The sequence below is a fragment of the Gopherus flavomarginatus genome, chromosome 14 (assembly GCF_025201925.1).
Source record: "Gopherus flavomarginatus isolate rGopFla2 chromosome 14, rGopFla2.mat.asm, whole genome shotgun sequence".
In the NCBI taxonomy this organism is placed as follows: domain Eukaryota; kingdom Metazoa; phylum Chordata; order Testudines; family Testudinidae; genus Gopherus; species Gopherus flavomarginatus.
In genome coordinates, this window is record NC_066630.1 from 2,787,833 (window position 1) to 2,813,063 (window position 25,231).

The 25,231-nt window shown below is 43.7% G+C and overlaps 1 protein-coding gene across 9 annotated transcripts in view; it reads right to left on the reverse strand.

Moving 5' to 3' along the window:
- Nucleotides 1–25,231, reverse strand: part of NFAT5 (nuclear factor of activated T cells 5) — a 164,101-nt gene that overhangs the window by 103,737 nt on the left and 35,133 nt on the right. Inside the window, exon 2 of one of the 9 annotated variants that reach the window (XM_050922228.1) lies at nt 16,512–16,653. The exons of the other annotated variants lie outside the window; for them this stretch is intronic. Within the exon in view, the coding sequence (XP_050778185.1) occupies nt 16,512–16,581 (70 nt within the window). The 5' untranslated portion in view covers nt 16,582–16,653. The remainder of the gene's footprint in view (nt 1–16,511; nt 16,654–25,231) is intronic. 9 annotated transcript variants of the gene reach the window in all.

The window sequence follows — 25,231 nt, forward strand, 5'->3', positions numbered from 1 at the left end:
CTGGAAAGTGCTTATATGAAGAGAGACAGAGAAGATTTGGACTGTTTACCTTATGAAGTAAACAAGATGACACAATAAAAAGATATACAAAATAACAGTACAGGGAAGGTAAATCTGAAACTTCTATTTGCCCTCTCATGATACAATAACAAAAGGATATTCAATTAAAGGTAGCAAATTTCAAACTGATAGATACACATTTTTTTCCTTTACAACATGCAGTCAACCCATGGAACTCACTGCCACTAGATATAACTGAGGCCAGAGCTTGGCAGGATTCAAACAAAAATACGACACTTATGCAGATAACAAGAATAACCAGTTATAATAGCAAAGATTGAAAAAGTGAAAATAAAAGTTTAAGAACAGATATAACCACTCTTGCTTCACAGCATAAGCCAACCTCTAATTACTTGGGGTTAGGAAGAAACTTTCCTTGGGGGCAGGTTTTCCATAAAAGTGTTTTCTGCACGGTTACTTGCACCTTCCTGTGAAGTAGACGGTATTGGTCACAGTCAAAAACAGGACATTAGATTTGATGGATCACTGACCTGATCCACTATTGGAATTCCTACATTCAAACACTTTTAAAATTATAAAAGTGTTAGAGACATCGTACAACATTTACATTGATCACATCCTTCACCACTCCCTTTGGCTCAGAGATGCCTCAAAACAATAGTGACTCATTGTCACTCTCCAACAAGCTAAAACTGGCAATGGATCTTCATTTATGTTACTTAACAGAAGCATAAAATGATGTATGTGACATCAGGCAAGCATCCACTATTACCTCAAAAATAAGACTGCTGTTATTGATGACCTTAAATTATGCAACACTGTTGAGAATGAAAACCAAAATCCCTTACATTTGTTAATGTTCAAGATCTTTATTTTTTAAATAAATTAATTCCCTCTTGAACTAGTTTAATGTAAATTGTTTTGTGTTCTACACAAAAAGTGAAACTTTTCAGAGGCACATAAGGAAGTTAGGCACCTGACCCCAATGATTTTCAATGAGAAGTGGGCAGCTAACTCTAACTCTTTTGAAAATCTTTATTCTACACAGCCCTCCACCATTTGCATTACTGTAAAATGCTGCTTTGGAAAACATTGGAAATATGTTGATAGGAACAATTCTTCCTGAGCTATGACGACAAACAATGGAATGTACTATTTTGACCATGGTTATATATTTGCACTCAGCTTGTGAGTAGGTTTTTGTGCCTTCAGATACTGTTCTACAGTGCCAATGTGACTGACAATATTTTGCAATAGACTTAAGTACAAAAGAGTGGATTAAGAACCCAGTTTAATTTAACTCTTCATTTCCTGGGTTTCTTAAACTGTCAGATGCTTAGTGTGTGTATAATTTTTAATTGAATTAAATTACTTAGCTCAAACAGTTTACTGTTATTGAAGCTACTGCAAAATGTTAGTTTTTATTTGGCCGTTACTCATAAATGTCTGAAATAAAAATATAATTCCCTATTTGAGTGTTTTTAAAAAAAAAATAGTCAACAAGATCTCCTTTGATCAGTTGACCAGATACCCTCTAACTACAGGACCAAACTTAATGTCAGAGGTAGATATAAAAGATGAGGGAAGTAGTGTGACATACTAGCAAGTTCTAGGTAAAATCCCTTGATGAGAAGTCCAGTCTTCTATCCTCAGGTGCTATCCAAATTTAAGGAGACATCTGTGAAATTGCACCAACAGGAGAAAGAAAGCTAGCTGCCTACACTCACTATTGGAATGAAGTTCATGTCAATTCTCCAACTACCTCCAGAAGTGTCTAAACCAGGGGTCGGCAACCTTCCAGAAGTGGTGTGCCGAGTCCATATTTATTCACTCTAATTTAAGGTTTTGTGTGCCAATAATACATTTAATGTTTTTAGAAGGTCTCTTTCTATAAGTCTATAATAGATAACTAAAGTATTTTGTATGTAAAGTAAATAAGGTTATTAAAATGTTTAAGAAGCTTCATTTAAAATTAAATTAAAATGCAGAGCCCCCAGACCAATGGCCAGGACCCGGACAGTATGAGTGCCACTGAAAATCAGCTTGCGTGCCACCTTCGGCACGCGTGCCATAAGTTGCCTACCCCTGGTTCCCTGCAGTTCAGCTCAGCCCTCTTTATAGGAGATTACCTATTATCACCCCAAAAATTAAGATCCGTGACAACCAACCAAGTAGCTCATCACCCTATTTTAAATTACAAAGTTATTCTTAAACCCACTTTAATTTATTCAATAAAAATATATTTGCAACAAAATAGCTACCCAAATGTTGAACTGTAATTTCCAGACCATAAAATCCCTAGCCTCTTGCTATGATCCCACCTCAGCAAAAGAAAAACCAGATAAGAGCACTCCAGTTCTCACTGGCCATCCTGCTGCATAAAGAAGCACAGTTAACTTATAGTCATTCAACAAAAAGTTAATACACTTCACCATCCCTCTCTGTGAATAGCTGACCCCTTAAACTTGGCATTTCCTTTTATACTTAAAGTTTTCATTAGGAGTAAAGGGCCCTCTTAAACATCCTCTTCACCAACAGATTGTCTTGCCTCAAAGTGAGAACAGATGTTTCAAGATTATTCCAGATTAAACCAAAAAAGAAAAATATGCTGGTCAGCAAAAGTCAAAGCACAGACCTCCAGTCATAAAGCACACACGTAGATTAGCAGTGACCTGTTTCCTAACCCATATATCTATTCAGGCAGTTATCGGACACAGTATTTACAGCAAGCCTCCAAATTCCCCATTCTCCTCCCCCACCTAAACCCACACTGCTAGCTTGCTAGAGGCTTCCATGTATCTCATATCCAACTACTCAGATCAAGGACACAAGGGGACGGGACAAATGTGTGAAAAATTATTATTTTAGATGCTGTCAAATTTATTTAAATGCCCTTGCTCCGATTATCCCTCACTCCTAATCTCACAGCTGAGGTCAGCCGTTGCAACTCTTATCTTCTTGCCAGTTATACTGAAAATTAAAAAAAAAATGACATTTCACATGACCACACTGACCAGAGGCAATGAGCTAACATCATCCAAGATACCAATACATTCTACATCAAGGACAACCAGGATTTTGTTCTATGGGGTGACTGAAGACAGGGTAAAATTGTACTGTACATATTCACACCAACTGAACAATTTATATGCAATAATGGTAATTTAAAAATTCACATGGTATTAAAATTAGTTGCTATGATGGTTCACCAGAAATAAGTTACCAGGACCAAACTGCAAGCACCCATTTTCAAATGTATAGATTACACAGTGTAAAACTAATCCTCAATCTAGTCTCAGGTGAGTGACATGCATCATTGCCAATCTTGAAATATCTGCAAGAACAAATAATTCTCAAGGTATTCACATGTCACCTGTCAAGGTATGTCACATATATGAGAAGGATTTAGGAACAGATCTTCAGCTGATATAAATTGACATATGAGAGTTTACATCAGCTGAGGCTCTACCCCTTTGGATTTTTAATGAAAATCTGTAGGCATACAATCAAACATTGGCCTTCTTTGCACGTAGACCCTCAGAATTCTGCACACAACACTCTAAATTAGAATCATCTTGAATATTTTACTGTCATCTCAATATAAGGGGTCTAGTGTATATTTGGTTTTTCAAAGCCTTTTCGAAGTTCTCTTAAATTCAGGTTCTTATACTGTCCTCATCACCATAGTATCCGACCACATTAAGCAACATGACTACTATTTGTCACACGTGAGTCTCTTTCTACCCAATGGGAAAACTGTAGCTTTTAAAAAACTTATTTTTGTAGTCATTTTATGCCTGGTGTGGTGTGGTGTCGTGTGGTGTGTGTGTATTTGTTAAGAACATAAGAAGGCAGAGTCAAAGAAATGTCCCTTGCACTTGAAAAAAAGCGGTGATGATAAAAGTGGTTAGATCCTGTGGGAATTCACTTTAATAGCCTTCAATAGGCCCCAAAGAGAGCTCTATCTAGTATACAAACAACCTTAGCCATGGACAGTTTTAGGCCTTGGCTACACTACAGAGTTGCAGCGCTGGTGAGGGGGTTACAGCGCTGCAACTTAGGATGTGTACACACTTGCACAGCACGGCCAGCGCTGCAACTCCCTGGTTGCAGCGCTGGCTGTACACCCGGTCGAGCCTCGGATGTAGAGGATCCAGCGCTGGTGATGCAGCGCTGGTCAGCAAGTGTAGACACCCACCAGCGTTTTTATTGACCTCCGTGGCATAAGCAGGTATCCCAGCATACCTTAGAAGCCTCTCTGGTAATCATGCAAATTCCACTGCCCTGGGCTCACCTGACCCCTCCTTTAAATGCCCCGGGAATTTTAAAAATCCCCTTCCTGTTTGGCAGCCAGGTGTGGAGTGCAATCAATCATTCAATCAGCGACCATGCCTCCACGCCCCAAACGAGCCCCAGCATGGAACAATTCCGAGCTGCAGGACCTCATCAGTGTTTGGGGTGAGGAGGCTGTGCAAGCACAGCTGCGCTCCAGAAGGAGAAAGTATGATACCTATGGGCAGATATCGCAGTCCTTGATGAGAAGGGGCCATGAACGGGACGCATTGCAGTGCAGGGTCAAAATTAAAGAGCTGAGAAGTGCTTACTGCAAAGCTCGTGAGGGAAATCGCCGCTCAGGAGCTGCCCCCACGACCTGCCGTTTTTACCAGGAGCTGGATGCCATACTTGGGTGTGACCCCACTGCCAATCCTAGGAGCATGATGGAGAGTTCAGAGCAGGGAGAAGTGGGGGAGGTTGTAGAGGACGGCGACAGTGAGGCTACTGGCGTGGAGGGAGACACCCCGGAGTCCCAGGAGGCATGCAGCCAGAAGCTCTTCTCAACCCAGGAGGAGGCTAGCCAAGTCGCAGCAGCAGGAAGTTGATGGTGAGGAAGAAACTGAGGATCGTGCTCGGGGTAAGTAGATTTTTATGTTTTGGGAGAGGAGAGTTTTGGTTATGGCTGCCTGCGTGCATGCCTAAACGTGGAATAGCCCATTGATTTGCTCTATCACGTCTCTGTAATCTGCCTCGGTAATCTCTTGAAAAGTTGCAGCAAGAGCGTTTGCAATTTGCTTTCTCAAATTGATCGGGAGAGCCACCGTGGTCCTTGTCCTGGTCAGGCTAACTCGTCCGATCCACTGTGCAGCGAGGGGGGGGGGGGGACCATGGCTGCACACAGGCAAGCTGCATAGGGGCCAGGGCGGTATCCACATTGCTGTAGAAGACCCTCCCTCTCTTTCCAGGTAACACGCAGCAGTGATATGTCTGGCAGTAGGAAACCCTGTTGAGAATTTAGGGATACTTGAGTGCAGGGCGCCAGGTTCGCGTTTCCCCAGCCCATTGCACTCTGTTGTTAACCCCCCCCGCCCCCCCCCAGCAAGTAGCCAGCCACGCAGCGTGCTCCGGTGTTATGCACCCCCCTCCAAGCAGGCATCCAGCACCGAGGTGCGCTCCGGTGTTCCCCATCCCCACTCCCAGCATGTATCCATCCACGCGGTGTGCTCCGGTGTTATGCACCCCCCTCCAAGCAGGCATCCAGCACCGCGGTGCGCTCCGGTGTTCCCCACCCCCCCTCCAAGCAGGCATCCAGCACCGCGGTGTGCTCTGGTGTTCCTCCCCTCCTCCCAGCATGTAGGCATCCACGCGGTGTGCTCCGGTGTTATGCACCCCCCTCCAAGCAGGCATCCAGCACCGCGGTGCTTCCCCCCACCACCAGCAGGACGGCCTGAACGCGGACCAAAGCCCAAACCCCACCCCCAGAAGCAGCTCACCACCTTCCTGTTCACTACTGTCCCCTCTTCAGGACACCAGCTACCTCCTGTACCCATTGCAGATAAACCCCAGTGACCCATTGGTCAATTCCCACTCCCAAGGGGAAATCGGGGGAAAACCACTCACTCCATTGCTCCCCATGACTTAGCTTCCCTGCCCTCTCTGTGTTATGTGAGGTATGTGAGAAGGATGCTACCAAAAGTCTAAAAAGTCCTTCACTGTGTGATAATAAACAATGTAGCCTCTGTGTATTACATGGTTCTATCTCTCTTTTTTCTAGTGACCTTGACTACTTCAGCCGGATCACCGGCCTCACGTCGCTTGCAGAACTTGAGACGAAATCCCAGAAAATCAAAAGAGGAATTGATCAAATCTGTTCTGAGTCACTACAACAGAGAAAGTAGGAAGACACAGGAATGGAGAGAGAAAATGTATGAATGGAGACTGAGTGTACATGACTGGAGGCAAACAGAAAGCAGGAGAAAGGAATTGTCTGCCAAAAAAACCACAAAGCAGATAAGCCTCCTGGCTCGCCAAACTGAGTCTTTCGAGTCTCTCGTAGCCATGCAGACAGATATGTACCGTGGTAACCCACAGCCCTCCCAAAGCCCTCTTCCTTGTTCCCCAGTATATCCACAAAACAACTTTCTCCAGCAGCCAGTTCCTTATTATCCCCAGCTGCCCCCAACACCTGTACGATCACCTACCACCCCTGATAACTATAATTCTTACCCTGTTCACTCCACCCCCATTACCCTGCAGCATAGTAATCCTGAAGTGCAGCAGACGTTGAATAGTGATCAAAACAGGACACATTCAAACCTGTGAATGTACAGCCCACCACCCCAACCCCCTTGCCTTTTATGTACTGTATGTTGAATAAAGGATTTTTTTTCTTTTTCACTATGTTATATTATTGCTGGAAGTGGTAAATATTGTACACCAAGGTAAAGCAAAGCACATCAAATGCATCAAACATTACTGTTGGCTCTCAGCATCAAATTGCTCCCTTAAAGCATCCCTAATCCTTGAAGCCCTTTCCTGGGCCTCCCTAGTAGCCCTGCTCTCTGGCTGAGCAAACTCATCCTCTAGGTGTCGAACCTCAGAGGTCCATTCCTCACTGAATCTTTCACCCTTCCCTTCACAAATATTATGGAGGGTACAGCACGCGGATATAACAGCGGAGATGCTGCTTTCCCCCAAATCTAGCTTCCCATAAAGACAGCGCCAGCGGGCATTCAAACGGCCAAAAGCACACTCCACAGTCATTCTGCACCGGCTCAGCCTGTAGTTGAATTGGTCCTTGCTCCTGTCAAGCTTCCCCATATATGGTTTCATGAGCCAGGGCATTAAGGGGTAAGCGGGGTCTCCAAGGATCACAGTGGGCATTTCGACGTCCCCTACTGTGATCTTGCGGTCTGGGAAAAAAGTCCCGGCCCTCAGCCTCCTGAACAGGGAACTGTTCCTAAAGATGCGTGCATCGTGCACCTTTCCAGGCCATCCTGAGTAAATGTCAGTGAAACGCCCACGGTGATCCACAAGCGCTTGCAGAACCACGGAGAAATACCCCTTGCGATTAACGTACTCTGATGCCAGGTGGGGTGCTGACAGAATAGGAATATGCGTCCCATCTATTGCCCCTCCACAGTTAGGGAAACCCATTTCTGCAAAGCCATCCACAATGTCCTGCACGTTCCCAAGAGTCACAGTTCTTCTTAGCAGGGTGTGATTAATGGCTGTGCAAACTTGCATCAGCACCATTTCAACGGTGGACTTTCCCACTCCAAACTGGTTCGCCACCGATCTGAAGCAGTCTGGAGTTGCCAGCTTCCAGATTGCAATAGCCACCCGCTTCTCCACTGGCAGGGCAGCTCTCAATCTCGTGTCCCTGCGCCGCAGGGTAGGGGCGAGCTCAGCACACAGTGACATGAAAGTGGCTTTTCTCATCCGAAATTTCTGCAGCCACTGCTCGTCATCCCAGGATTGCAGGACGATGTGATCCCACCACTGAGTGCTGGTTTCCCAAGCCCAAAGGCGCCGTTCCACGGAGCTGAGCACGTCTGTTACTGCCACAAGCAATTTAGTGTCTTCACCGTGAGGCGATTCAATATCATCGTCTGATTCCTCACTGTCACTTTGCAGCTGAAGGAATAGCTCCACTGCCATGCGTGATGTGTTGGTAACATTCATCAGCAAGGTCCTCAGCAGCTCAGGCTCCATTTATAACAAAAATCTCAGAAATCGCGCTGCAGAATCACAATGCCGCCAAACTGCTCGGAATGTGTAGCAAAGCATCATGGGGCGTTGGAACAGGAAGTGGAAAGACCCGCACACTTCCTTCCCCTTCCCGTCCCATCGAGAGAAGGCAGTTACGCCCTGTGACTCAGCAGGGTGTGCAGAAACTGGCCCATGTGACTGCAAACTCCATTTTGCTGTAACTTTCCACAGCAGGAACAAAGGAGTGTTCTTACACCTGGAAAAGCCTATATAAGGCGGAGGCCTCATCTCCATTTTGTCTTCAATCTTGCTTCTTACCTCTGGAGGGACTTTGCTACAAGCTGAAGCTCTACACAAGGGACTGAGGACCCATCCCAGTGGGGGATGTTCTCCAGAGACTTGATTTAAACCTGCAGTTTATTCTATCACTGCTACAAGCCTGAACTAAGAACTTTGCCATTACTGTATGTAATTGATTCCATTTAACCAATTCTAGCTCTCATCTCTATCTTTTTGCCTTTATGAATAAACCTTTAGATTTTAGATTCTAAAGGATTGGCAACAGCGTGATTTGTGGGTAAGATCTAATGTGTATATTGACCTGGGTCTGGGGCTTGGTCCTTTGGGATCGAGAGAACCTTTTTCTTTTACTGGGGTGCTGGTTTTCATAACCATTCATCCCAGGACGGGTGGCACTGGTGGTGGTACTGGGAGACTGGAGTGTCTAAGGACATTGCTTGTGTGACTTGTGGTTAGCCAGTGGGGTAAAACCGAAGTCCTTTTTGTCTGGCTGGTTTGGTTTGCCTTAGAGGTGGAAAAACCCCAGCCTTGGGCTGCGACTGCCCTGTTTGAGCAATTGGTCCTGAATTGGCACTCTCAGTTGGGTCCCGCCAGAACCGCAACGTCACACTCCCAACTGTTGAAATTATCCTTTTTTACATGGTCTCCAGCTTGTCTCAAATTTTAGCTTCTACCTTATTGTAAAGCTTTTATACTTCCTAGATAATTCAGATTATATGTCATTTTCCTTTGTGCTTAAAAACCAAGATCAATGTTTGAGGCTAAACATTACTGTATATTTAGTTTATTACAAACATTAATGTTTAACAAACAGTATTCACCAGCACAATATGAGAAGGTATTCAGTGCTGGCACAGAGTCAGAGTTTAAGGCGAGAAGAGCCTGCTCTCTGAATGTGTGCTCTACATTCTAAAATATTTTTTAAAAATGAATGATACCGTACATGCTAGTTACAATGAACACATCCATGGCTCCAACTATTTTTCCATTATATCCTGTGTCCACATTCAGGCGTGAAAGAAAGGCAGAGTGAAATGGTTGTGCATGCATATCAAGCTCCTAGGGCAGGATTCTGAGTAATCTCAAATTTCAACTTTCTCTCTTCATTTATTGACAATACTCAGGATTCAAATGAAGTGAAAACAATGTTGAAAATCAAGACTATTTAAAATCCTGCCTAGCAAGTCTGTTCTTTACAATATTCAAGCTTACTTAGCACTCGGACTTCTTTTTTTTTCATTGTAGTTAACTGCTCAGTAGTAACAGGATGACTTAGGGTATGGCTACATTTGGAATTTCAAAGCGCTGCTGCGGGTGTAGCGTGCAGCGCTGGGAGCCGTGCTCCCAGCGCTGCTGCCCTGATTACACTGACGCTTTACAGCGCTGTATCTTGCAGCGCTCAGGGGGGTGTTTTTTCACACCCCAGTTGCAGCGCTGTAAAGTGTGAGTGTAGCCAAGCCCTCAGTAAAACAAGGCAGAGTCATAGTTAGAACATGGTCAATTGTTAGACAAAGCTACTGAAGTGTGTTATACAGATACAGTATATGGTACAAACTATGTAAGTATTTGTTAACAACAAAATCATTATAGCTCCATCTCATTTCTACATTTGAAAATTTCTCCAGACTACTGCTACTTCTCATATATGCACATGAAGTATCTATTTAGCCACCATTAATATTAGGTATAATCAAAGAGAACCATACTAACAGATTTCTCAGCTTGATTAGCCTGATAGATGTTATATCAGGAAAGAATAGTACAAGGAAATGTTAAACTCAGATTTAACCTGTGTTTGTTTGTTTGCAAAACATTTATCATCTATTAAGATCAAGTACTTCCCCAAACATGCATGTACATGGGTCCCAAGAAATAAGTGGGAGCCTAACAAATGCATCCCAGGGGAAATTTGGTTAAAAATCTCCCTTCTGGACTAGAGAACTGAAACGTTAGTTGAACCAATAGGTTCGCAGTCTTGTAAGAATGAATCGTACACTGTGTCCACAAAAGCTATCTAATGTTGGGTTCAGGACCATTACAAGTTTTGCACTTCATGCACGTTGGTTGCATTCTACCCAATTGTGGCTGCACTGTCCTCTGCATATCTAACCTACACCTCTTGGCACCACTCTCTGAGGCAGTTGCTGCTCAGCAATTTCAGAAGGCTTTTGGAATACCTCAGAGCATAGGGAAATTGTGAGAAGAGATGTTTCCTCGTACATTTCCCTCCACTAGGAATCTCCCATAATTACCAACACCATGTTCAGGTTGTTTTTTTTTCAAAATGGTGGCTAGACTGAACAGTCAGCTCTCTTCTTGTCCAGCAAGAAAGGTTTCTGCAGGAGCTTTTGGACAGACACCATAGGTAGGGCCCTACCAAATTCATGGTCCATTTTGGTCAATGTCAGTAGGATTTTTAAAATTGTAAATTTCATTATTTCAGCTATTTAAATCTGAAATTTCATGGTGTTGTAATTGTAGGGGTTCTGACTCATAAAGGAGGTGTGGGAGGCGGGGTTGCAAGGTTATTGTAGGTGGGGTTGTGGTACTGCTACCCTTATTTCTGCGCTGCTACTGGCAGGGATGCTGCCTTCAAAGCTAGGCAGCTGGAGAGCAGTAGCTGCTAGCCGGGAGCCCAGCTCTGAAGGCAGAGCAGCCACCAGCAGAAGCGCAGGAGTAAGAATGGCATTATATGGTATTGCCACCCTTATTTCTGCACTGCTGGCAGGGGATTGCCTTCAGAGTTGGGTCCCCGGCTAACAGCTGCCAGTCTCCAGCCCCCTAGATCTGAAGGCAGAGCAGAAATAAGAGTAGCAATACTGCAACTCCTCTAAAATAACCCTGTGACCCCCTGCAACTCCCTTTTGGGTCAGGACCCCCCAATATGAGAAATGCTGGTCTCCCCAGTATAGGGTAAAAACACAAGAAAGACCAGATGTCATGGTCCATGACACATTTTTCATGACCGTGAATTTGGTAGGGCACTGAAATAAGACAGTGAAAGGCATACATGCCAAGAACCAAGCACTGCACAATTTACACTGCAAAAAAGGTGACATCCCCCACATAGAAACCAGCTCCATGCAGTAACTGCACAGGATAATTAACAGCCAGACTATTACATTTGGGTCTGGATCACAAGTGAAGACTGGTGGGACAGTGTTGTTCTACAGACCTGGTTACTGCAGAACTTCAGAATGAGAGACAACAGCTATTTGTATGTCTGTGATGAGCTGGCCCTGACATTGCAGCAGAAAACTACAAGTATGAGTGCCCCATTCAGCATGAAAAATGGTCACTGCCCTATGGGAGCAACCTACCTCTAGCAGTTACCAGTACCGAATTAGCATCAGTAAGTCCACAGATGATGCTATTGGTCTGATGGTTTGCAGAGGTATGTCTACACGCCTAAATGGAAGGTGTAATTTCCAGCTCAAGCAGACATACCCACACTAGCTTTGATTGACATCGAATGCTAAAAATGGAGTTTAGCTTCTGCAGTGCAAGCAGCTAGTCACTCTAAGTATGTGCCTAGTGTCTTAGACAGGTAAGTACATGGGGCAGCTAGCCCCCTCCCCCGCAGCTTGTGCCAACATCTCTATGCTCTATTTTTAGCACACTAGCTTGATCAGAGCTAGCCCCAAAACTTTCCTGCAGCAAGCCAGAACAAGAACCCCAGGAAGCTGTGGGCAAGTTCTGGGGCTGGCTCCCACTCACTGCCCTGACAATGCACATAGCCTGAGTCCCCCTGCACATGCAGCCCCAGAGAGCACAGGAGGGGCCCAGAAGCAAGGGCCAGAGAGTGGAGCAGGGATCAAGTGCTGTCCTGCAGGAGCGGGAGCAGCAGGGTGCCCAGCTCAGCACAGCCAGGGGAAGGATTATCCACAACATCCCAGTGGCCAGGTAATGTCTTTCACCTGGCAGCTTTGTTCCTGCTCTGGACAAGTGAAGCAGAGTAGGAAGGGTGGGGAGTGCACTTAGTCAGGCAGTAATGGCACTTCCAGACACAGTGCTGGTTGCCTGAAGCAGTGCTCTTCTGCCACCAGGAATTCCGGGATATATCTGGAGGACTTCTGGGACCTGAGTTAATCCAGGGCTGTGTGCACACAGGAAAGCAATAAGGCTCAGACCCTAGGTCCCAGCTTAATATGGGTTTAGGACCTTCCAGCCCTGCAGGGTCCTGGGACCTTGGGACTCAGCCCTAGGTTAGCATATTTGCAGTATGAATGCAATGGGAATTTGGCTTGAGCCCAGGCTCAGACCCGTACTTAAATTGCTGTGTAGACATACCCATAGTCTTCATGGGAGCAGGAAAAGCTTGAAAATATGAACCCTAAAGGCTCAAAAAAACTAGAAGGCAAATAAATACAATTTACTTAATAGTTTGTGATTTGGGGGAGGATGGGGACTGACTCATGATTATGAATGCTTGAGGTTCACAATACTTCAATTATTGAAAAAGACATTTGGACATAACTCCATGAGACTGGGGTAAATAAGTGCAATGATTAACAGATAATTCCACAAGTTAAATGTTATGACCCACTACCCAAGGATGTGTTAGTGGCACACCAATTTGAATGCTACATCTGCTTAACACTAAAGCATTATAAAAAGACAGAAGTAATTTGCTTTAGTGCACAACCACATTATCAGAAAAACTGTCTGTGATTTCAACTAGATAAGCACTAGATGCTATGACGATGTCCCATGCTAATACCTGGTGTAATAGGTACAATATAATATATATACACATTAAACACATTGCCAAAAATCATCTTATTTACAATGTTTGGATTTACTTTTAGAAAAAAAGTTTTCCCAGCTTCTTCGCCATTTTAAGTCTAGCCACATGGAATGCATCAGGAAACCACTGTGCAAACTGAACGAGGCATTTTCCCCATAATGGAAAAGAGCAGCTAAAAGTAGGAAGAATTTACCGGTACTGGGTATGATGACAGGAACTAAATGGTGACACTATCCTCGGCAGCCACTTATGTCTAGGGGACGGCGCAGAGGTAGTGACACTGCCACCTTCATGAAGAAGCTATACCCACCCTTTTAAACAATACTGAAGGTAACATTAGTAAAAATCAGAAAGCTTTTCTCCGAGCCACCGAGCATGCAACATCAGTACTCTCTGGTATATTTTACAATAATTGTTAACATGCTGCAGAGTGACACTCATTTTCAGACCCTGCCTCCTCCTACCATACCAGGTCAGTTGTCATCTCTGGATCCCTGTTAACAGATTCTGAGATCCTGGCAACACGTCCAGAATTTCTAGCAGAGCTCCATGACTCCCTAGTCCCAGGGCCAAGTTAAGGGAATTTGCAGCCCTAGCCATACTACAACATGGGGCTCTCTGTGGCTCCATCTACCACTTGGAGAAGCAGTGACATGGAATCCCTTGCTAAACTCAAAAGAAGCCAGGGTAACAACAAAAGGCCCCCTTCTTGCCTCCCTCTCAGGAGAGCAGCAGCAGTCCTCTTCCTCCAATCAACAGTCTGAGAAACAGGAGTAACAGCACCCACTTACAACCCAGATGTAAGGTTATCTGGGTGGATGGGTAAACCAGACTCACTGCACTCTTCCTCGGACACACATACACACAGAGTCCTTTGTTGGGGCGCTGTTGGTGGGGAGGCCCCCCAGATTAGCAGATCTTAAAGTTAGTATGCCAGAAATGAATGGGGTAGTTCATGTGTCTCAGAATTATTGTCTGAGGCTACCTGCAAACTCAAGCAGATGACTCCATATAACTTGCACTCAATTCACATTTAAGTTTTGCTTCCTAACCACGAAAAACAAACAAACCCAAAACATACATATTTTTTAAATGAGACACTGATGTAATTGCAACTCTAGGCTCTGGGACCCTAGGCAGAGGCTTATCCAACTTGCGCCTTAACGAGTACTGCCTGGTCCACCCAAATACCCAGGGTTGTTTTTTTTCCATCATTCATCCATCACCATAAGGTCACAAAACACTTTTGTACTGTGACAGCAATTCTAGATACGTGGAAGGCAAAGTTACCAGATTTTGGGCCAGCTCCTCAGAAAATGAAGAGGCTTTTCATCTGGAGCTGGACTACTATTGGTGTCCCTGGCCTAACTGTACTGCACCTTAAGTCTCTTGATTTTTTTCATGGCATTGCCTACTGTTTTGCCAGCCATGTGGCCACCTGGTCACATAGCAGGGTACTGCATATCACTTTGCTCAGCTAACCCTAGATCTCTCCCTTTCCCTGAATCAATATTAGCCCCAAAAACTAGCTTCTCACCAGCTAGGAGCCAGTTCACAGGATTGTTTCCTTTGGGCATGATGGCAATGATATAAAATTATTTTTAAAAATATCCACAGACAGTGAAGCAATTTGCTTTAAAAGTAGTGCAAAACTGAGCATCACGGTGTGTGCACTGGTTCTTGCACTAGTGACTGCCAACCACTTGACCTTTAAGCAGTGGTGTGCATAAAATAGATCAGAGAGACTACCTTGCAGTGACAAGAGTACTGTGGGACAGTGCTGAGAAGACTCTGTCCAACTGCGGCTAATATGTCAGTGGTCAACATCCATACTGATGCTATACCTCTTCATCCAAGAGCAATAAAGAACCCTGGCCCCAAGCTGAAAAACAGCAGAAAATTCACACCATCCAACACTGTTTCCACACAACAGTAGCATCTAATTAATTAGCGTATGTAACATCTTTAACTTACAGCATTTTTGATAAGTAAAAGTAACCAAGTTATTAGACAGCAATGCTTGTTGAAGAAGCTAATAGTAGATGGTATGGGTCTACTCTACAAGTAATGGGTCTGGCTCTCTCCATTAAAACAAGTGTTATGAAAAGGTCAACTGGGTCAAATTTTTCAAGAGCTGCTAAATTTTCAAAGGCCAAGTTTATCACATGAAAAATTAGTTAAGGGATTAGCTTCAGCAAAAAGAGCTGCCATTGGAGCTGATCACAGATATTGTTAAAGTGAATAAATTCTTCCCATTTGGCTGACTCAAAGAACAAATACAACTGCACATGTGCTGAGTAATTGTATTAAAGTAGTGTCTGCCAGCTCTATTTTCATTCAAATAGAAGCCTTGTTTTCCATTACCTTTTCCAATTCACATTACCTCTGTATACACTAGCTGAAACATCTATCACCTGTGCACTCAAGCACCGCCATCTGGCAGAACCAGATCTCAATCACAGTTTCTAAAACAGCTGATGAGAATGAAATTCTTGAAATTGTTTTCTACAGGAGTTCAGAGGTACCCATTGCTAACAAGTGTCTGCAATGACTCAATTTTCAAAAGGAGAGGAGAAATTAGGATTGAAACAAGATATATTGTGTCACTTCAGATTACTGTTATTTAGGCCTTGGCTACACTCACACTTTACAGCGCTGCAACTGGGGTGTGAAAAAAACACCTCCCTGAGCGCTGCAAGATACAGCGCTGTAAAGCGTCAGTGTAATCAGGGCAGCAGCGCTGGGAGCGCGGCTCCCAGCGCTGCAAGCTACACCCGTAAGGGATGTGGTTTACGTGCAGCGCTGGGAGAGCTCTCTCCCAGCGCTGCCGCTCTGACTACACTCACACTTCAAAGCGCTGCCGGGGCAGCGCTCCCGCCGCGCTGCCGGGGCAGCGCTTTGAAATTCCAAATGTAGCCATACCCTTAGATTGCAGTAGCGTTCAAAATGTGCTAGGTACTTTCCCTAACACACAGGAAGGGAAAGTCCCTGTCCCAAGAATGCAGCAATTTAGTATATAGCTTTAAGAGAATGGTTAAATTGGATTTTACAAAAAGTAATTGGTTCTGGTCACTGTAAAACAGGATACTGGACTTAATGGACCAGGAACTCAATGCAAAGGATCACAAAAACTACCATAATATAAAACAGATACTATTTAAATTTGCAGTTTATCACTTCCCTGCAATGTAGTACTACCAGAACTACTACTGATTTTTATGTCTGTATTTGCTGTGCGGACCTCCAGGCAAGGTGGTACCAACACAACAGGTCATTTCTGAAGGGACTGCAGACTAAAGATATGGGTGCTTTTTTTCCTTTCGCTTTGGCATTGTTTTTAATTGCTGGCACAGGAATGTGGCCTGCAATTTTGGCAGGGAGAATAATGTAGCATGCAACTAAAAAGATAAATGTATTTTAAGAAAGTCTCTGAGCAGAGCTTTATTTCCACACATACCTTCTTGAAATGCAAAGCTCACCCCCAATATAAGAGACTTCACCCTACTCTCTAAATGTTTCCTTGGCATGTTTCAACTTGTCTGCATGTTCTGGATATTAAAAGCCAATTGTGAATTACTGCCCATCTCGCTCATGTTCACCTGAAAAGCAAAAGATAGCCTTTTAACTCCACTCCTGTTTGGAAAACCAAGATATTTTTATTGTACCATCTTAAAACTTTGTAAGCGATCTGAAAGATTTTTGAATTACTTAGAAAATAACAATTGTGTGACTTCAATGTTCATCACATCGATAACTGATGGATGGATAGACCGCATCCAAATGAGAAAGATCAGTAATTCACACTACGTAATGTATTATGTAAAACTTTAATATTAAAGTATATTTTGGGATGGCAGATTTATAATACAGAACACTATTCATCCATATATATTCATAGTGTACCACCATTCAGCAGTTTCTACACATTACACCTGAAACATCAACAACTTGTCATAACAATGTATGTAAGGGGTTTTGGGAAATGACAACTATTTTTGCTTTTTACAGTTTCTCCGTTAAAATCAGACATTATCATACAGCCTTAAGCTAGACATGAATGTTCAATTCAGGATCCCTGTCATTCCTCCTGAGGGCATTGTGCACCAAAAAATTAAAAATTCTGTGCACAATACTGAAAAATTCTGCAAACTGTATTGGTCAAAGAAGCGTGGAGGCTCCAGCATGGCAGTGGGGAGCACATGCCACTGGCTGCACGAGAGTGGGAGATCACTGTGCAGCTCCCCTATACGGACACAGCGGTGAGGCTGCATCCAACCCTGACACAGCACTGAAGAATGCTGTGTATAGCCTCTGAGGAGAAAGCAAAGCAGACCTGCTTAGGCACCCTGATTTATAATATTAAATATATATATATATATGGAGATATACCTATCTCATAGAACTGGAAGGGACCCTGACAGGTCATTGAGTCCAGCCCCCTGCCTTCACTAGCAGGACCAAGTACTGATTTTGCTGCCCCAGATCCCTAAGTGGCCCCCTCAAGGATTGAACTGACAACTCTGGGTTTAGCCGGCCAATGCTCAAACCACTGAGCTATCCCTCCCTCCGGCGACCTATGACAGGGTATAGAAACCCCATGCTGGAGAAGAAGGGGTTAAGGACCTCTTACCTGCCTGACCAGGCATGCAAAAGCTGGAGGGAGAGCTTAAAAAGGGAAACAGAGTAACTAAACTGCCAGCCTTCTGAACTCCTAGGAAGGAGCTCTTAGCCTGAAGCTTGGTGATAATGACCTGAAGAAGCCTGCAAAGGAGGGACTCGTGACTTTTGACTGTCAGAAATTTTATTTTTGTGTTTCAGTTCTTTACCCTAGGAGAAGAGGGGCACTGAGAGGAAGCAATTCTAGGAGGCAACTGGATAGCACAGCAATGTGCAGGGGCTAGCTGCCTACTACTGGGTCCTAGATTAGAGCCTGGCGGAGAGGGTGGACCTGGGCTCCTTTACCAACCCCTAACGAGGCAACCAGGATAGATGTCTATCCTTCAGCAGGGAACCTAGAAACCTGGTGAACCTGGTGAAACCTGGGAACCAGGGAACCTGATGATACAAGGGTCCAGACCCCACGCTCCCAACCCAGGGTGAAGCCCTGTAGCCCTTGCTGACTTCTGAAGACTTCCACATTACTAGACTCCTTATAAGTATCCCAAAAAGGGTGGACTTGAACATGTGACCTGGCCAGAGGGTTGACTCACTAAAAGGATAGACCATCAGAAGGGCCAAGCTATCATGAGAAAGTGGGGAAAAAGCCTGTCCTGCCTACTAAGTGGCATTGGTGGTGAGTCGTCCCTGTCACAGAAACCCAACGTAGGCAAGATACTGTGCAGTCTGGAAAAACACCAGTCAGAAGGGAGACAGACAAGGGTCTCCAATCAAAGAGATATGATGCTAAGGAGCTGAGAGCATGTGCCCTTGCTGGACCATGGAAAGGGAATTCAGGTGCAGTTGCCCTGAACTGTGACACAAAGATACAGCCCCACAAGCCAGATCCAACATACTTGATGTATTGGGGCCCATGTAGCATTTTCATAATCTGCAGAATCTCAGCTTTCACTTAAAGCTTCCAAGCATCATGGCTGCAAACACAACCTTCCAAACATGAACTAAGTATAACAGATGCAGTGTGCCCTAAATCAGAACACAGCCTAAAACAATGACTTAGAGGTGAGAATTTTACCCACCTACATTCTAAAGATTATACCACTTTAAATTTAAACAAACTCTTTCTCACTGCTTGTTTTAGTGATGGAATGGAAAGGGACAAGAAGGGAAGCCCATAGGTGGGGACTGAGAGTTTCCTTAGGGAAGAAAATGCAGAAAAGAAAATTGACAAAGACAGGGAAGAAATGTGCCACAAAAACAATGATATCCCTGAGATACATCAATTATATTTTCACACTCTGGCCAGACGACATACTCCCTCCCTACCACAATTTCAACAACGATCACGGCCACACATCCATTAAACTCTCTGGAACACTCCTATACTAGCATCAAAACTTCCTGGGCACCACAATCAGCTTCAACAATGGAACACGACAGACAACTATATACAAGACACCCACAGATCACCACACCTACCTTCTTAGATCCAGTAACCACACTGAACGTACAAAGAAATCTGTTGTCTACAGTCAGGCACTCAGATACCACAGAATATGCTCCAAGGAGAAATGCCATTTCCGAGATATACACCTTAACACATTCAAAATCGCCTTCGCAAAACAAGGACACTCCACCAGGGAAGAAGATCACATCATAGAGTGGGCCACCCAAATACTCCAAGAGAACCTGCTTCAATACAGAAATAAAACTCCATCTGACCGCACCCCTCTAGTTGTCAGCTATCACTTCACACTGGAACCCATACAGGTATCAACAAACAACTACCACTCATTCTCGATGGGGACTGCATCCTCTAAGAAATCTTTCCTAAATCTCCTCTTCTGGCCCTCAAACAACCTGGCAGCGTCTCCAAGCTCATCAAGTAGAAGCAAGCTCCCCACAGACCAGGACACACCAACTCAAAGCAGCACCAGACCCTGCCAGAACAAGATGCAAATCCTGAAGACCTATCTTCACTCCTACAATGCTCAACACCCTCTACAATATATCTTTTAAGATCCATGGGTCTTACACATGCCTATCATAACATGCGATCTGCCTCATCCAGTGCACTAAAATGCCCCAACAACCACGTGGGTAAAACCAGACAATCATTACACTTTCGAATGAACTCACACAGGAAAATTATAAAAAAAAAGAAGACATCCTATCACCTGTGGTGAACACTTTTCACAAAGCAATCACTCTATATCTGACCTTTCAGTTCTCATCCTCAAAGGAAACCTACAAAACGTTTTCAAAGATGAGCCTGGGAGCTTAAATTCATAACTTTGCTGGCCACTAAAAATCAGTGTCTTAATAGTGAGACACTGGATTTATGAATTATTACAACAATCTGTAACACACTAACTCCCCTTTTTTTGGTCCTATGACTAGAGGGGTGCTAACAGGCCACTTAAGCTTGACTAGTCCCTTAGAATACACGTGCTAACTGCTTATGCTAAACTAGCTGTCCAATGTTGTATTTAGCTGTGACACCCCTAGTACCTTTCTCAGCCCTGAAGAACTCTGAATAGCTCGAAAGCTTGTCTCTCTCACCAACAGAAGCTGGGCCAATAAAATATACTACCTCACACCCACTGTCTTTCTAAGGACAGGGAAGAGGCAGGGAAAAGGAGAAAAGAAAATGAGGGGAAGAGAGAAACAAAGTAGAAATAGTAGTATGCCATGGATACAGTACTGAAAAAGTCTATTTAATACAAAAAGCAGGGGAGATAAAAATCAATGATTTTTTTATTTAAATTGGATTTTTTTGATAAAATGCTTTTTAAGGAAAAAACCTATCCAAAGATAGTTTTAATTAAGATACATTATAGCTCAAAGATATCTTATCATGGAATAGGGATTATAAATTCTAATTCTATAGTACAAAACAATATATTCATGTATTGTTTACAAAAAGTTTTGTAAATGAGTTCCAATAGTTCATGGATTAGGGACCCAACTTTAAGGGTTCCAAGGGCTTCTGTATAGATTATTTAGGTTAATCTTTCTATCTACCCAGTGGGACTCAGTGCTCAGTCTAGAAGAAACCATCAGAGATGCTTAGTTTTGCAGTTCTCAAACTGTAGATGTGTGTCTCCGGAGATAACATGCTTGTTAACAGCAAAAATGTTTTAAAATAAATAATAAATAGAGAGAGGTGAGAAATAACAGACCTCAACCCTATTTTCCCTCTGCAAATTTGTGTATACAGAGTCAATCCCTTACCTCTCTCTAAAGTGCAAAGTTTCAAAAAGTTCAGTGAATGATCGTTAGGGATGGAATAGATCTGGACAAGGAGAAGTCTCGAGATAAACGTGAGAAGGGAGGGACAGGCAGTAAAAACAAAAGTGAAACTGTTTCAGCAGCATATTCCAGAAGTCTGGAGGTCTTTCTGAGTACAGCCTTCATTGATTTGAGATCTACCATACTATCCTCTCACTAGAAGGGAAAACTTATAATGGCAGTAACTTATAACAGTCATAAAAGAGACCTAGTTTGGGAATATTTTAATTAAAGTTCCTCTACCTGTGGGTAAGACAGGCATGCATGCAAACTGCAAACACTGCAACAAAGAAATGCAAGACCCGGTTGCCCGAATGAAACAACATCATGAGAAGTGTTCCTTCTCAGAAGGAACCTGCGTTGAAGATGATGAAAGGAACATGTCTGAACATGCAGGATCTTTAGGTTGGTAAACTTTTTTATTTCATACTTCTTTCTTAAGGACTGCCTCTCTTCTTTCTGGACTATTCTTGAATTCTCATGTTTGAGGAAAAATATATAGTTGTTACTCTATGGTACTATCCTTTTAGATGCAGTTGTGATAAAAAAAATCAATAAATAGCTGAACTAGGCAGATCTTCCTTTTACACTTTCACCTTTAAAGGAGCACTGAGTGGCAGTGAATGCAATGAGTAATACTAAATGAGCAGTGTGGTGGTAATATATAAATACCTGCACTGACTTATTTTGTTTAGGAGAATCCATAGTCAACATACAGGATTCTGAAGAATATCCACGTTCAAGATCACCATCATTTTCTATAGTTTCAGAGTTATCTACCAATGACAGTGTTTCAGACACCTCATGTATGTCACATAGACACTATAGCAAAAAGAAAAACAAAATCTCCATCATTCAAAAACAACCATAGATAAGTTTCAGAGTAGCAGCCGTGTTAGTCAGTATCCGCAAAAAGAACAGGAGTACTTGTGGCACCTTAGAGACTAACAAATTTATTTCGGCATAAGCTTTCGTGGGCTACAGCCCACTTCTTCAGATGCACAGAATGGAACACACAGAAAGATGATATTTATACATACAGAGAACACGAAAAGGTGGAAGTAGCCATGCCAACTGTAAGAGGCCAATCAACTGAGATGACCCCCAATAAAAACCTCTCCAGCACATCATCAAAGATCTACAACCTATCCTGAAAGACGATCCCTCACTCTCACAGATCCTGAGAGACAGGCCAGTCCTCGCTTACAGACAGCCTCTCAACCTGAAGCAAATACTCACCAGCAACACAAACACTAACCCAGGAACCTATCCTTGCAACAAAGCCCGATGCCAACTCTGTCCACATATCTATTCAAGTGACACCATCATAGGACCTAATCACATCAGCCACGCCATCAGGGGCTCGTTTACCTGCACATCTACCAACGTGATATATGCCAGCATGTGCCAGCAATGCTCCTCTGCCATATACATTGGCCAAACCGGACAAACTCTACGCAAAAGAATAAATGGACACAAATCTGACATCAGGAATCATAACATATAAAAACCAGTGGGAGAACACTTCAACCTCTCTAACCACTCAGTGACAGACTTGAAGGTGGCAATTTTACACCAAAAAACTTCAAAAACAGACTCCAAAGAGAGACCGCTGAACTTGAATTAATATGCAAATTAGATACAATTAACTTAGGTTTAAACACAGACTGGGAATGGTTGGGTCATTACACTAATTGAATCTATTTCCCCATGTTAAGTTCTCCTCACACCTTCTATGGGTCATTTCGATTATCACTTCAAAAGGTTTTTTTTTCCTCCTGCTGATGATAGCTCATCTCAGTTGATTGGCCTCTTACAGTTGGCATGGCTACTTCCATCTTTTCATTTTCTCTGTATGTATAAATATCTTCTGTCTGTGTTCCATTCTATGCATCTGATGAAGTGGGCTGTAGCCCACGAAAGCTTATGCTCAAATAAATTTGTTAACCATTGATAAGTTTGTGATAAGAACCAGCAGATTACAAAAGGAGGTAATTGAAGAAAAAATTGCCTGGTTTGTTTATGCAACAAACTCTCCTTTCCGTATGATTGAGAACCCTCACTTCATTAACATGTATCAGAGGGGTAGCCGTGTTAGTCTGGATCTGTAAAAGCAGCAAAGAATCCTGTGGCACCTTATAGACTAACAGACGTTTTGGAGTATGAGCTTTCATGGGTGAATACCCACTTCGTCAGATGCACGTAGTGGAAATTTCCAGGGGCAGGTATATATATGCAAGCAAGCTAGAGATAATGAGATTAGTTCAATGAGGGAGGATGAGGCCCTGTTCTAGCAGCTGAGGTGTGAAAACCAAGGGAGGAGAAACTGGTTTTGTAGTTGGCAAGCCATTCACAGTCTTTGTTTAATCCTGAGCTGATGGTGTCAAATTTGCAGATGAACTGAAGCTCAGCAGTTTCTTTTTGAAGTCTGGTCCTGAAATTTTTTTGCTGCAGGATGGCCACCTTAAGGTCTGCTATAGTGTGGCCAGGGAGGTTGAAGTGTTCTCCTACAGGTTTTTGTATATTGCCATTCCTAACATCTGATTTGTGTCCATTTATCCTTTTCCGTAGAGACTGTCCAGTTTGGCCGATGTACATAGCAGAGGGGCATTGCTGGCATATGATGGCGTATATTACATTGGTGGACGTGCAGGTGAATGAACTGGAGATGGTGTGGCTGATCTGGTTAGGTCCTGTGATGGTGTCGCTGGTGTAGGTATGTGGGCAGAGTTGGCATCGAGGTTTGTTGCATGGATTAGCTCCCGAGCTAGAGTTACTATGGTGCGGTGTGCAGTTACTGGTGAGAATATGTTGCAGGTTGGCAGGTTGTCTGTGGGGGAGGACTGGCCTGCCACCCAAAGCCTGTGAAAGTGTGGGATCATCGTCCAGGGTGCGTTGTAGATCCCTCATGATGCATTGGAGGGGTTTTAGCTGGGGACTGTATGTGATGGCCAGTGGAGTCCTGTTGGTTTCTTTCTCGGGTTTGTCTTGCAGTAGGAGGCTTCTGGGTACACGTCTGGCTCTTTTGATCAGTTTCCTTATTTCCTCGTGCGGGTATTGTAGTTTTGAGAATGCTTGGTGGAGATTTTGTAGGTGTTGGTCTCTGTCTGAGGGGTTAGAGCAGATGCGGTTGTACCTCAGTGCTTGGCTGTAGACAATGGATAGTGTGATGTGCCCGGGATGGAAGCTGGAGGCATGAAGGCAGGCATAGCGGTCGGTAGGTTTTCGATATAGGGTGGTGTTAATGTGACCATCACTTATTTGCACCGTGGTGTCTAGGAAGTGGACCTCCTGTGTAGATTAGTCCAGGCTGAGGTTGATGGTGAGTTGGAAGCTGTTGAAATCGTGGTGGAATTTTTCCAGAGAGTCTCCTTCCCATGGGTCCAGATGATGAAGATGTCATCAATGTAGCATAGGTATAGAAGGGGAGTGAGTGGACGAGAGCTGAGGAAGCGTTGTTCCAGGTTGGCCATAAAAATACTGGCATATTGTGGGGCCACTGATCTGGAGATACATATTGTCATCAAATTTGAAATAGTTGTGTGTGAGGATAAAGGCACAGAGCTCAGCAGCCAGTTGTGCTGTGACATCATCAGGGATACTGTTCCTGACAGCTTGTATTTCATCTGTGTGTGGGATGTTTGTGTAGAGAGCCTTTACATCCATGGTGGCTAGGATGGTGTTTTCTGGAAAGTCATCAATGCATTGTAGTTTCCTCAGGAAATCAGTGGTGTCACAGAGATAGCTGGGAATGCTGGTGGCACAGGGTCTGAGTAGAGAGTCCACATATCCAGACAGTCCTTCAATGAGAGTGCCAATGCCCAAGACGATGGGGCATCCAGGATTTCCGGGTTTGTGGATCTTCTGGTTCAGTCATTAAGACCAGGATACAGTCCACCCAACAGAGCAGATGTCGCAGGCAAATTGCTGAATAAAGTGTATGAAAGAGAAACTGAGCAGTGTGCAAAAGGTCTAGAGGGTAAAATTGTTAACCTAAGTCTTGATTGGTGGAACAATGTTCACAATGATCCTGTTGTATGTGCTTGTGTGACAACAGAAGAAGGGACTGTCTTCCTTACAGAAACAATTGATACATCAGGAAATGCACATGCAGCAGAATACTTATAAGAAGTAGCAGTAAAAACTATAACAAACAGTGAAAAAAAAATTCAAATGTCCAGTATGCAGATTGGTCACAGACAATGCTGCAAATATATCCAAAATGAGAAGAGATTTAGAAGAGAGTGAAGAGAACCCCAAGCCAATAAC